The sequence below is a fragment of the Fusarium vanettenii genome (assembly GCF_000151355.1).
Source record: "Fusarium vanettenii 77-13-4 chromosome 4 genomic scaffold NECHAsca_3_chr4_2_0, whole genome shotgun sequence".
Lineage (NCBI taxonomy): Eukaryota > Fungi > Ascomycota > Sordariomycetes > Hypocreales > Nectriaceae > Fusarium > Fusarium vanettenii.
The window spans coordinates 2,147,483-2,160,368 of record NW_003315879.1 but is presented as its reverse complement, the minus strand read 5'-3'; the positions used below and the strand labels follow the sequence as shown (position 1 = coordinate 2,160,368).

The window sequence follows — 12,886 nt, the reverse complement described above, 5'->3', positions numbered from 1 at the left end:
GCTTGATATTTTCTGTCCAAAGTGGCACATCTTTTTTGCCAACTGTCTAGTTGCCATCCAGGAGCGGTTGTATCCGAGCCAAGCACACCCTTGTGCGAGGTTTTGATTCATGAGACCAGAGGAGTCGATGTCTCGTTGATCCCTGAACGGCGCTATGAAGAAGACTTGTTTGCGGCATCGTCGAAGTTTCTCTTGGTGGTAGCAGGCTCTGGGAGGGCGTTAGGGGTTTGGAGCGGTTCGTGTTAGCGAAGTAAAACATGTGGAGTTACGCAGGGTATTGGTCTTGTCTTTTTTTCTTCTTCATGAAGGGTCTGAAATGATGGTCGTTTATGGCATGTATCACGTTTCTTCGGGATCAGGGGGGGTTTGCCTGGGTGTGTGGACGAACAAGGCCAAACCAAGTGTTATGGCCGGCTGCGTTTAAAGAAGCAAAATGCTGCTGGCTTTATTGAAATCCAAAACAAATTCATATTTTATCATGTCAGATCATCCGCTGCCAGCTGATGCCGTGACTGAAGCAACTAACCCCCAACGCCTCAAACACCATGATCGAAGCACAGAGATACTTGAATATCATCTCATGTGCTGAACTTGACAGCCTCTGTCCGCTGCTCTACTAGAGGTAGTAGTGGTGCCAAAACGTTGGGATCGCGCAGGGCAATGGTAATATCGTCGGGCAATCTGCCAGACATAAAGAGTTTCTATAGATTAACGGTTAGCAGCTCTAAACTTCCCTAACAGTCACAAGTGGCTGCTCAGATACACTCACCCTCTTGACATTCGCAAAGCTCTCCTCTTGAGAAGAGTACTCGCGAAGGACAGTATCAGTCTCAAAGTCGACATAGATGCGGGTGTCGCGTATCCGCAAGATGACATTGTCCAGGCGCATAAACAGCCGACACAGCAGAAGCATGCGCTTCTCGTGCACGCGCACCTTGACGCTAAAGATAGAGATGCCATTGTCGTCGAGCTCACTCTCGTATAGCATGACCTCGTCAAAGAAGATCATGGGGTCCCGTCGCTTGAGTAGTTCAATGGGGATAGCCTGGTCCGTGGGCGTAAACTGCTGGGTTCCTGGGGCCAGCGTGCCGGTGTACGTCGTCGAGTAGCTCCAGTCATAAGGCTTGACAACCTCCTTGATCCCCTGCGTTGTCCCCTCCCTTGTGCTCTCCCAATCCCGGGCGTAGGCGACCTTGAGCATGTGTTTATCCGTCTTGTCAACGGCGTCGAGGGCGTCGGGGGTGTTGAAGCTGACGGACCAGCCCGAGGGCACGTGCTCGAGGGAGACGAGGTTCTCGCCAAAGATCATCTCGGGCATGGGGATGCCGATCTTGTCGGTGAGGGAGTCTATCACGCCGGCCTTTGAGATGGGGAGCTTGCGTGTCGAGATGCGGAATCGGCCCTGGCTGTGGGTGCTGGTGGCCGCGGCGAGAGCCTCGGGTGTCGGGTAGGGTTCGTTGATGTCGGTGATGTGATTCATGTTGGGCGAGCGGTTACGGAGCGGTAGCGGCTGAAAGATGGAGGATGAGATGTGCCGCAGATGGAGACGAGGTGCTTGTTTCAAGATGAAGCTTTACAGTTCAAGGTACCTCCAGGTTTAGAAGGGTCTGGTGGTGGGGTTTGGTGGGGGAGCTCTCGCAGGTACCTTGGTCCCCGCTCTACCTATGGTACCCAGGTACCTGTCTTATCAATCTATCAATCTCTCATTGGCGTTGGGCGTCTTCAAGTATCTCTATGAGGTTCTTAGGGAGAAAACTAGGCCCTCAAATAGAGGCAGTCTCAAGTAGATCAATCAATAGCATATGTGGGACTGAATCCTAGCTACTCAGAAATTGCACAATGTCACAAGTGGTTGCCCGACAGCCGTAAGATGTGCTCGAAAGGATCCCAGCCCTAAGAAAGAGAGGATTTGAGCGTCCAGAATGACTTTCAATTTCCCCTAGACGGATCGTCCAGCATATAGTGTGGGAAGGAGTGATATCCATGTTGCTGGCTCCCCCCCACTCGTCGTGATGGCTTTAGGTATCGTTCATCCAACCTCGGAGCATCATCAATATGAATTCATTGCCACTCAGCTCAAGATGAAAGACTCCCTTATGAAATCATTGATATTAGCCTTGGCCACCTAAATATGTTTAATCTCTGAATTTTATTTCTTAGGACGTTCTTTGTGTGTTCATGACTACAACAGTTGGATGTGAGGCATACAATCAGTACCTGCCCAGTGAATAGATAAAGGCTCAATTTTGGGCCCTCTAAGGTGCAACCTTGCGTTGACAATTCCACCTAAATTCTCTCTAAGCGGTGATTGCTTGGGGGCGGTTATTTGGGTTAGGTGTCTACCTCGGTGATTGGGTGATTCTAACACAGAGTGTTAGCTGGATGTTGCCATGGTGTCTAATCGTCAACATGATGTTTGCCAAGTATCATAAAGCCATAGCGTTAAACAGTATTCTCTATCTTGTAGATGAGATGTTCTATAGTATCTGGATAACGAGTATAACAGAGTGCTTTTATTGTATGAATGCCCTCTTTTGACATGACCTTTTGTCGTAATCCGCTGTCAGTCACGGGCATACGTTGTGAGATAATCGCACTGTTGCAATGGAAGTAGATGTTTCATCAGATTACCCAGTCAGTCCCAAGGAGGTACACGGTCACATGGATGAGGGTATCCGCGATAATGATGATCATGACAGACTTGCAGGGATTTGAAGTGAGAGGACACATGTTCAAGCCCTGGGAAGTGAGAATGTATAAAAAACAAGTGAAATAAATTATCAGATTTTTTTTTCGGTAAATGTGAAAGCCAAAGAAATGTCGTGGATCGAGTTCATTCCGAGCGCTGCAAGGTCAGCTCTTCACAAGACACCATCGGCGGAGCCACAGGGGGATGTACGCTTGATGAGTCCATTGAGGAAGACGGTATAAGACATAGAAGTCCTGAGCCTAGTATTATAGCATAAATATAGGATAAAAGAGTTTCCCCTCAGTCTGTGAGGGTGTTACGGGTATGTTGTTACACCAGTCTTGTAAGTGAACAGCAAATCGCCTTCTGGTCGGCCATCCATGGTGAAGATGAAGAGTTTCCGTATAGTCATTTCAATGCTAAAATGGGTAAAAGAACATGAATATGGAACCTAATTAGCGAGAAAACTTTGGAAAACAAGCCTCTCAACTTTGGTTCGACTCTCAAGTGATGATGGATGTCCAAAGTGGAACAGCAAGATGCAGTACGGCGAGTACGTACCCACCCCGGCCCCCCACATTTCGCGATAAGCTCCTTATCAGTTCTCCCAGAGGAACTTTTTTTCTAAGCTTCAACACCAAGAATCCAACATCACCAACTCACCACCTTTACCACACATTCAGCAACAGACACCATGCGGCCCCTCACGGAAAAGGAGACCCAGACTCTCTTTGAGAAGCTGGCAAACTACACCGGCAGCTCGCTCAAGAACCTCATCGCGCCGCTCGACGACTCTCCCAACGCCGACCGCTACGTCTTCCGCCTCGTTCGCGATCGTGTCTTTTATGTGCGCCTATCCATCGCCAACTTGGCCACCTCGATCGCTCGTGACAAGCTTCTGTCCCTTGGAACCTGTCTTGGTATGTAATCTCAGTCTGCATATGTTGCACCAATGGCTAACGCCCTGATCCTTTAGGCAAGTTTACCAAGTCGGGCAAGTTTCGCCTGCACGTCACGGCCCTCCCCATCATCGCCGAACACGCCCGTTACAAGATCTGGGTCAAGGAGAATGGAACGATGCCATTCCTCTACGGCAGCAACGTGGTTAAGGCCCACGTCGGTCGCTGGTCCGAGGACTGCCCCGAGCACCAGGGCGTTGTCGTCTACAGCATGAACGACACGCCTCTCGGCTTTGGTGTCACGGCGCGCAGCACAGCTGAGGCTCGAAGGCTAGACCCCACGGGTATTACCTGCTTTAGACAGGCCGACTGCGGCGAGTACCTCCGAGACGAAGACAACTTGTTCGCGACGGGTTAAGCCTGGAGCTGTCGACGTGAGTACTTTGCTGGCGTTGGGGCTCTTTAATTCATCCTTCGTTCTTTGGCGTTGTGGGGGGAAAATTTGCACCGAGCACATCAATGCTCGGGTGATTGATTACATAGACGGCTAGATATCATCAGAAAGCGCTCTATATGCTCAAATCTATTCGCTTGCACCGTTTTTTGACATTCCAACATGGTTCCTACTCCATCACAGCCCGGTTGATTTCTCGAGATGGGCTCACGGGTCTGCTGTCTCTTCTAAAGAAGCCAACATGTTGCCGGTGGGCGACATACTCGCTGTCAGCGTAACCCAGGATCTTTTGAATCTCGACGCTCTGATGCCCCTTGATACGTCCGATCTCGGCGGCGGCATAGTTCACCAGGGCTCTTCCAACCTCTTCTGGGATGCCATCCCAGAGCTTGCCGTCAGGGCCAAGGGTAGTCCGACGCTTGACCACCACGAGCCGCACAACCTCTTGCTGAGCAAAGTTGCCTTCCACGTCAACAACACCAACAGGAAGCAGGCCGGCCTTGCCGAGGAGTGCCTTGTAGGCTCCCGAGTCGATATAGAGGGTTCCGTGGGGATATGGAGTGTGGAGTAGCCAGAAATGGCGATCTCGGATGGGATCATCCGCTGGTACGAATCGAGTATGCAGGGGAGGGCTGGTGAGATCCGCTGAAGAGGAGAGGGATAGGGCCGAAGCTGAGCGTGTCAAGTGACTGGTTCCTTCGTCGGCGCTTGGAGACGAGTGTCCTTTTTGCTGTGGTTGAAGATATCGGACAATATTCAGTACATTTCCTGGGTTTGAGGATCGGGTGATGATGGTTGTGACACCAGCCGAGGTTCCCAATCTGGCGGCAATGATTTTGGTGCTCATTCCACCTGTGCCTAGGGCTGAGCCGGCACTCGATACTGATTGATCTTGGTCAGCTTTATATGTAACAAATTCATGAGAATGAATACGTACCATCGGCCTGAAGAGCTGAGATGTCTTCGACCACCTCGATCGGCTTGGCGTCTGGGTTTGTTCGCGGATTCTTGTCATAGAGACAGTCGACATCCGTCATCAAGAATAGCATGTCGGCGTGAATCATGGCAGCGGTGATGGCAGAGAGGGTATCATTGTCGCCAAACTTGATTTCTGAGACGGCCAAGGTGTCGTTTTCGTTGACAATTGGGATCACTCCTTGTTCAAGAAGGGCATTGAAGGTGTTTTGAGCATTAAAGTATCTTGTTCGCTAGAGCATAATTCATTAGTTTGTAGAATGGATCTCAAGTAAAATGAACCTACATCTGCAATATCGTTCCTTGTGAGCAGGATCTGGGCAATTGGCTGTCTCAGGTGGGTGAACAGGCTATCCCAGAGACTCATCAAACGACATTGGCCAATGGCTGCGAGGGCCTTTACCGGGTTAGCACTTCAGTTTTCACACTCAAAAGTTGTGCAACAGTGATCCCACCTGCAGCTGTGCGAGATGCTTGGGGCGCTTCTCGACATCCATGCGTCGGAGACCAACGCCGATGGCGCCCGACGAAACAATGACGACCCGGTGGCCATCTTTGCGAAGCTTGACGGCCGTGTCGACAATCAACGTCAAGATTGGGAGAAGCGGCTCATGAGTCTTTTCGTCGACAATTGAGCTTGTTCCTAGAGAACCAGTGTTAGTGGGGGATGACTCAAAGCTTCCTTCTCGACGTACCAAGCTTGATGACGATGGTGAGGGACTTTCCGTTTCCTCTCATGGCTGCAAATAAAAGGAGAAGAGGTCAGTTAATGCCTCTTTCGTCTTGGCCTTGTGAATTTCAGGGATTGGTGCGGTGCTTGGTGTTTTCACATGGGAATGTCCTGGCGTGTATATATACCACAAGTATTGTAATAGAAGCCTCAGCCGGACACTACCCGCGAGATAGACAGGAAGAAGATGAATGAAGCAAGAAGAAGGAAGACAAGAAAAAGGCTTACATTGAGCAGTGATTTCACTCGTCATTTTGGCACGCCCTTGTCGCTTTGGATGTGGAACCGCAGGTGTCTCTCTGTCATGAGTTGGGCGCAACTTGGGAGAATCCTGGGCAAACGTTGGTGGGTGGTCGAGTTGATTGGACTGTGCTCGACAAGCCCATGAATCCCCAGACCCGATGTCGGAAAAATGGGTCGAGGGAGTTCGGAGAATTGGTCCAATCAGTTTCCCTCATGAGGCTCACCGCCCTCGGCGTGCCACCGACGGTTTTCCGGCGGCAGAATTTCCATCATGCTAGGGCGTTGCTGGAAGGTAAAGAGAGATCAATTCGAGACATTACGACCGTAATTCATCAGCCTTGCCGACCCCAAACAAGGCTGTCCGTGTTCAATCCAGCTGATCAACCTAATTGATCCGTGTCCAATCCATCCTCATCATGTCATCCGAACCTCCGGCTTCATCTTCAAGCACCCCGGCAGCTGCGCCGAGCTCCTCTACAGCAGCTCCCAAGGAAGTCTTCAACAACCCTGCGCGGACCGGCTTTGATCCAGAGACGGCATGGTGGATGAACTACTTCAAGATCCTCTCCGGTCAGATGACCCCCGAGGGTCAATTCCACTACCGTGAGTGGCGATACCGCGTCCACGAGGAGCGTGACTGCAAGCGCTGCGAGGACTACCGGGACTGGCTCTTCACTTACTCCCCCGTCGTCCGCTTCATGTCCGAGAAGATCCAGGCCCTCAATGGACGGCTAGACCCTTCCAACGTCGTCTGTCGTCGGTGCCCCGCCCATCTTGAGGAGGACGGACAGGTCCATCGTCAGTCTGGTGGCTTCAGCCCAAACCATGGCATCTTGCTCTGCGCAAACGAAGTACGAGACCGAAAACACTTGGAGGACACGCTCGCGCACGAGATGGTGCACGCTTGGGATCATCTGCGGTGGAAGGTGGACTGGACTGGCGACAAGGACTTGAAGCATGCCGCCTGCACAGAGGTGGGTGAGATGGAGCAGCTGCTTGACCACAATGCTAACCGATACACCAGATCCGGGCATCCATGCTCAGCGGCGAATGCAGATGGACACGAGAGTCCTTTACCCGAGGAAACTGGAAGTTGACACAGCAGTTCCAGAACTGCGTGCGCACAAGAGCCATCCAGTCCGTCATGGCCAGGCCCCGTTGCAAAGACGACGTCCAAGCAACAAAGGTGGTCAACCAAGTCTGGGACTCTTGTTTCTCAGACACACGGCCATTTGACGAGGTGTACAGGTGATTGATTGATCAGCCAACGACTGCTACGATAAAAAGGACTTGTACAATACATCAAAGACATGGGCAGGGACTAACGAAACAATGTCTAATATGCTCTCTACTTTTACATCAATATTATCAGCGATACCCTATCAACCAAAGAGTCTTACCATTGGTGCTCTTGTTTGACTCCCAAGTTACTTAGTGACCTTGCTCTTGATCTTCTCATAGACAACCCGGTTGTATGCGCTTGGACTGCTCTAGCTGCCCTTTTCCTAAGGATACTCTCATTACCTATCATCAAGACTTACCTTGAGAGTATGCATACTGGGTATAATCATAGCATCCTAAAAGATGAGATGATATTTGCCGCATCATTTAGTGGATCTGGCTAAAGTAAAGGGATATAAGACTTTGACATATCTTTTAGATTCGTCAAATGGTCACCAATGATGACATTCCACAGTAAAACGCTAACAATACAGTACTCCAGCAAACGCAGACGGCCAGGTTCCGTCCCAGGTCACCATAGATCAAAGATTAAATCACCAAAACGCCCCCTTCCAAGTAACCCAAACCAGGTCCCAACCCATGCTTTCAAACAACTCATATGCTTCCCAGGCATCGGAAAAGATGGCCATCCAATAGACGCCGTCCTCGGCAAAACGACAAGCACAGATGCAAGGTCCCATCTTAACGTGTGAAGACGTTCATCACATCATTATGATCAAACCCCAAAGAGTCATCCTAAGCTTCTCCCTAACGCATACCTAAGTCTAGGCAAGAGATTTCTGTGCCTTTTCGCGGTTGGAGGCCCGCTCTCCCTTGACACAGTGCTTGATGATCCAGGGGTGCTCCATGACCTGCTCGAGAGAGATTCGCTTCTCAGGGTCCAACACAAGCAACTTGATTGAGGTCAGCATATTATCCGGGTTACATGTAGATAGAAGAGCATGCTTACCCTCTTGATGAGGTCCGTAGCCTCAGGGCTCACCCATTTAGGAATCGTCATATCAGCCCTTTCGATCCTCCGCTGCGTCATGATCGGGGTATCCTCAAAGGGCGCCTCGCCGACGAGAAACTCGTACGCCAAAACACCCATGCTCCACAGGTCAACCTTTTCGTTGTAGTAGTTGTCGGATGTGCCGGGCTTGATCATCTCTGGGGGGAGGTAATCGAGAGTTCCACACATGGTCTTTCTCCGGTTGTTAGGAGCATGAACACTCCAACCAAAGTCCGACATCTTGATTTCGCCATGGTAGCCGAGCAGGATATTCTCGGGCTTGATGTCTCGGTGGATGACATGCTTGCGATGAAGGTATTGCAAGGCTGAGGTGACCTGAGCAATGTACTGGGCCGCCTTCCACTCGGGGAATCGGTTCTCTCGTCGAAGGTGCTTGTACAGCTCGCCCTTGCCAGCAAACTCGAGGATGAGAATGACTCGCTTGCTATCATGGAAATAGTTGTACATCTGGAGAATGTTTGGGTGTCGCAGGTTGCTTTGGATCTCGATCTCTCTTCGGACCTGCTTCTCGACTCGGTGCTGGATCAACTCATTCTTGTAAAGGACCTTGAGGGCGCAGATGAAACCCGAGGCCCTCTCCCTCGCTAGATAGACTCGTCCAAACTTGCCCTTGCCGAGGGCGCGGCCGATCTCAAACATGCCCAGATGGAGTTGCTTGGGGATAGAGGGCTCGGGGAGGGCAGCAACCGAGTCTCGTTGTTCTTCAGCCTCTTCTGATGTCCGTGACGAGGAAGGAAGGGCCTTCCGGGGAGGTGATGAGGGAGCGTTGGCATTTCCGCTGTGAGACTGGAGGGCAACCTTGAAGAGGTTGGGTCGGCTGCTAGATGAAGTCGTTGTGACCACGGCCTGCCAATCCAATGTCAGCTACTAAACATCAGCACAACAGGATTCGGACATACCTTGGACTTGGAATACGACTTGGAGCTTTCACCGTCATTCTCATCATTGACCGTCATGCGCTCAAAAGTCGCCTCAAGAGTACGGGCAGCCATGGCGAACAAGGGAAGCTGAGCTGTCTGGGGGTTAGTAACGGAGTGAGAGGGAACAGCAAAAGATGGATCGACGCGATTAGAGTGTGAAGCTCGATCACCGGACATGGACTGTCTTTTTATGAACCCGGGCCGTCACCTGCAGGCCTAGTTTAACAACAGAGCGTTGTCGAAGCAACGGATTGTGGGGAAGCTTGGGCCAATTGCAGCTGACCATCCACCATCCACATGCGGGTTAAAAATAAGAATCATCTAACTTATCCTAAGGATGAGAAGTTAATTAATATAATTATACTAAATGTTTTTTTAAAGATTATGTTAATAAAATATAAATTTTAGATATCTCTCTTATTATTCTTACAATGCCTTCTTGATTGTCCTCAGAGCATGCTAAGCTGATAATCTCTTGTTTTAGCAGGCTGTTAGCTCCCACTGTAGCTGGGGTATAGGACTCAAAGTTGAGAGCCGCCAACCAGCGACAAACGCCTCAGCCCAATTGGCGCAATGGTTAGCGCATTCGACTGTATGTTTTCTTCGGTTACTTCAGATATGCTCACTCAAACTAACAATTCCCAGTCTATCTTGACTCCTCCACAAGGATGGTTGTCTGAGGTGATCGAAAGGTTGCGAGTTCGAGTCTCGCATTGGGTTTCTTTTTTTGGTGACATTTTTGCCTCATCAACCAGTGTTATATGGATTTGCTGTATCACAGTCATCTTGTCTCCTCTTGTCATTCATTGGGTAGTCTGCTTCCGAGAAATTTGCGTTGCTTGGCAATATCTCGCTGACAATGACTAATGTCAAGGCCATCAGGAACAAGCTTTGCAAACGGCAAGTGGCTCCGGTCGGAGGCCAATGAATCGGGAAGGCGCAAAAAAAAGTCAGTCACGTCTAGGTCTCACTTGTACAGCTGCAAAGAGAACGGCAAAATCTACACCGTAGGGCTTCAAACCACCGAAATCACCGAATCAGCGCTCGGCACCCCCCAGAGAAACTCACACAACGCCTCCTTGCTTCCCCCACCGTCCACCGACGTCCACCGCTGTCCATCCCTCCCCAAACAGTCGGGCCCAAGAGTCAGTGACTGACTTGCCTACCTGTAGCACTTACCTAGACAAAAAGAGGACCCCAGGGGAACCAGTGCGGCTTGAGCTTGTGACTCACGCCTCCCTCCTCTATCCTCTTACGACTTTGTAAACTTCGAGTGGATGAAGCCAATTCGTCTCTTCTCGCTCTCTCCAACCTCACCCTCGACAACATCCTTTTCTGCAGCGCCGCCCTTGACGAGGCAGCTCAGTTACTCAAGCTTTGGTCCCAGGTTCCGTTTCGCGGCCTGCGCAAGACCACCACCCCGCACCGTCGCTCCCCGCCGCACCTTTGCGACCTCACGACCCCTCAACGCTTTTCAGATTCAAAAGTCGCAGAAGCGCAAACCAGTCACCATGACCTCCACCGCTACTACCCTCAAGGGCCAGCCCCTTGACAAGGCCGTCCTCGAGTCCATTCTCCGACGTCGCATGTTCTATACCCCCTCCTTCGAGATCTACGGCGGCGTTGGTGGTCTATACGACTATGGCCCTCCTGGCTGCTCCCTTCAGGCCAACGTCATCGACGCCTGGCGCAAGCACTTCATCCTCGAGGAGGATATGCTCGAGGTTGACTGCACTGTCTTGACCCCTCACGAGGTCCTCAAGACCAGTGGTCACGTCGACAAGTTCGCCGATTGGATGTGCAAGGACCCCAAGAACGGCGAGATTCTCCGAGCCGACCACTTTGTCGAGGCTATTCTCGAGGCTCGACTGAACGGCGACAAGGAGGCCCGTGGCCAGAAGGTGGAGGACAAGGAGGAGGACCCCAAGAAGAAGAAGAAGAAGGCCAAGACGGAGGCTGTCAAGCTCGACGATGCCGTCGTCCAGGAGTATCAGGAGGTCCTGGCCAGAATCGACAACTATGGTGGCCCTGAGCTTGGCGAGCTTATCAAGAAGTACGACCTCAAGAATCCCGCTACCGGCCTCCAGCCCTCGGAGCCCGTCTCCTTCAACCTCATGTTCCAGACCACGATTGGTCCCAGCAGCAACTACCCCGGCTATCTTCGACCCGAGACAGCCCAGGGCCAGTTCCTCAACTTTGCCAAGCTCCTCGAGTTCAACCAGTCCCAGATGCCTTTCGCCTCCGCCTCTATCGGCAAGTCTTACCGAAACGAGATCTCTCCTCGAGCCGGTCTACTGCGAGTCCGTGAGTTCCTCATGGCTGAGATCGAGCACTTTGTCGATCCCCAGGGTGGTAAGAAGCATAGCCGCTTCCACGAGGTTGAGGACATTGAGCTTGTCCTCCTCGACCGCGACACTCAGCTGTCTGGCAAGACTGAGACCAAGACCGTCAAGGTTGGCCAGGCTGTCAAGGATGGTCTGGTTGACAACGAGACTCTGGGCTACTTCCTCGCCCGCATTCACCTTTTCATGCAGAAGATTGGTGTCGATCTGAGCAAGATGCGTTTCCGTCAGCACATGGCCAACGAGATGGCCCACTACGCCTGTGATTGTTGGGACTGTGAGCTGTTCACCACCTCTGGCTGGATCGAGTGTGTTGGCTGCGCCGACCGAAGTGCTTATGACTTGAGCGTCCACGCCAAGAAGACTGGTGCCCCCTTGGTGGTGCGCGAGCGACGCGAGGAGCCCCTCGTCATTGAGGAGTGGCAGATCGAGATTGAGAAGAAGAAGTTTGGCCCTCTCTTCAAGAAGGATGCCAAGACTGTCGAGGCAGCTCTTAACGCCACCTCCCAGGAGCAGCGCGAGCAACTTGCCAAGGAACTGAGCGAGACTGGCAGCATCTCTATCGAGGTTGCCGGTGTCGGCGACGGCAAGGCTAAGATTGGCAAGGAGTCGATCGCTATCGAGTTCCGCAAGAGGGTCGAGAACACCCGCGAGTTCGTCCCCAACGTCATTGAGCCCTCATTTGGTATTGGCCGTATCCTCTACTCCCTGATGGAGCACAGCTTCTGGACCCGCGCCAGCGATGGCGGTGACGAAGCCCGTGGTGTAAGCAGCCCTCACATAGTTGATGATTCGTAAAGTTGCTAACAGCTACAAGGTCCTGTCCTTCCCTCCCACCGTGGCCCCTACCAAGGTGCTGCTGGTTCCTCTCTCCTCCAACCCCCAGTTCAAGCCGCTCCTCAAGCAGCTTTCTCAGCGTCTGCGCACCGCTGGTATCTCGAGCCGTGTCGACGACTCTTCTGCCAGTATTGGCAAGCGCTACAGCCGAAACGACGAGCTCGGTACTCCTCTGGGCATCACCATCGACTTCCAAACCGTGCAGGACGGCACCGTCACTCTCCGAGATCGTGACAGCACCAGCCAGGTCAGAGCTGACCAGGAGAAGATTATCGACGCCATCAGGTCGCTCGTTGAGGGCGAAAAGAGCTGGTCTCAGATTGAGTCGGAGCTCCCCAAGTTTGAGGGTCAGGAGGTGGAGGTTGCTGCTCGATAAAGTAGAGCTGGCATAGAGCTGGCATAGAGAGAAATGTAAAATATAGATATCATACCGGCGTGGCTGTCTTGGCCAAAAGACGGTGGCCAAGCCAGGAGTTGGGATCTGTCAGGTGTAATGTACCTAGACACTACATAAAAAGGCCTGTCTGGTAGTCAAAAGAGACT

At 51.7% G+C, this 12,886-nt stretch overlaps 6 protein-coding genes across 6 annotated transcripts; 3 read left to right on the top strand and 3 right to left on the bottom strand.

Moving 5' to 3' along the window:
- Positions 1-578: 578 nt before the first annotated feature.
- NECHADRAFT_79194 (uncharacterized protein) lies at positions 579-1,480 on the bottom strand (the record flags this gene model as incomplete). The annotated part of the gene is made up of 2 exons (XM_003051733.1): positions 579-701; positions 770-1,480. The coding sequence occupies 2 exons, from the start codon at positions 1,478-1,480 to the stop codon at positions 579-581; spliced, it is 834 nt and encodes a 277-aa protein (XP_003051779.1).
- A 1,903-nt stretch (positions 1,481-3,383) lies between these two features.
- On the top strand, positions 3,384-4,006 carry NECHADRAFT_38957 (ribosome biogenesis protein NIP7; the record flags this gene model as incomplete). The annotated part of the gene is made up of 2 exons (XM_003052182.1): positions 3,384-3,609; positions 3,666-4,006. 2 exons carry the CDS (start codon positions 3,384-3,386, stop codon positions 4,004-4,006), a joined length of 567 nt encoding a protein of 188 aa, XP_003052228.1.
- Positions 4,007-4,249: 243 nt separating this feature from the next.
- On the bottom strand, positions 4,250-5,755 carry NECHADRAFT_92807 (uncharacterized protein; the record flags this gene model as incomplete). The annotated part of the gene is made up of 7 exons (XM_003051732.1): positions 4,250-4,308; positions 4,364-4,370; positions 4,407-4,924; positions 4,980-5,250; positions 5,304-5,414; positions 5,473-5,660; positions 5,713-5,755. The coding sequence occupies 7 exons, from the start codon at positions 5,753-5,755 to the stop codon at positions 4,250-4,252; spliced, it is 1,197 nt and encodes a 398-aa protein (XP_003051778.1).
- Positions 5,756-6,406: 651 nt separating this feature from the next.
- NECHADRAFT_39121 (uncharacterized protein) lies at positions 6,407-7,242 on the top strand (the record flags this gene model as incomplete). Its single annotated transcript, XM_003052181.1, has 2 exons — positions 6,407-6,964; positions 7,015-7,242. The coding sequence occupies 2 exons, from the start codon at positions 6,407-6,409 to the stop codon at positions 7,240-7,242; spliced, it is 786 nt and encodes a 261-aa protein (XP_003052227.1).
- Positions 7,243-7,996: 754 nt separating this feature from the next.
- Positions 7,997-9,236, bottom strand: NECHADRAFT_37811 (uncharacterized protein; the record flags this gene model as incomplete). Its single annotated transcript, XM_003051731.1, has 3 exons — positions 7,997-8,125; positions 8,182-9,090; positions 9,144-9,236. 3 exons carry the CDS (start codon positions 9,234-9,236, stop codon positions 7,997-7,999), a joined length of 1,131 nt encoding a protein of 376 aa, XP_003051777.1.
- Positions 9,237-10,675: 1,439 nt separating this feature from the next.
- On the top strand, positions 10,676-12,880 carry NECHADRAFT_60266 (uncharacterized protein; the record flags this gene model as incomplete). Its single annotated transcript, XM_003052180.1, has 2 exons — positions 10,676-12,271; positions 12,324-12,880. 2 exons carry the CDS (start codon positions 10,676-10,678, stop codon positions 12,717-12,719), a joined length of 1,992 nt encoding a protein of 663 aa, XP_003052226.1. The 3' UTR covers positions 12,720-12,880.
- Positions 12,881-12,886: the final 6 nt, after the last annotated feature.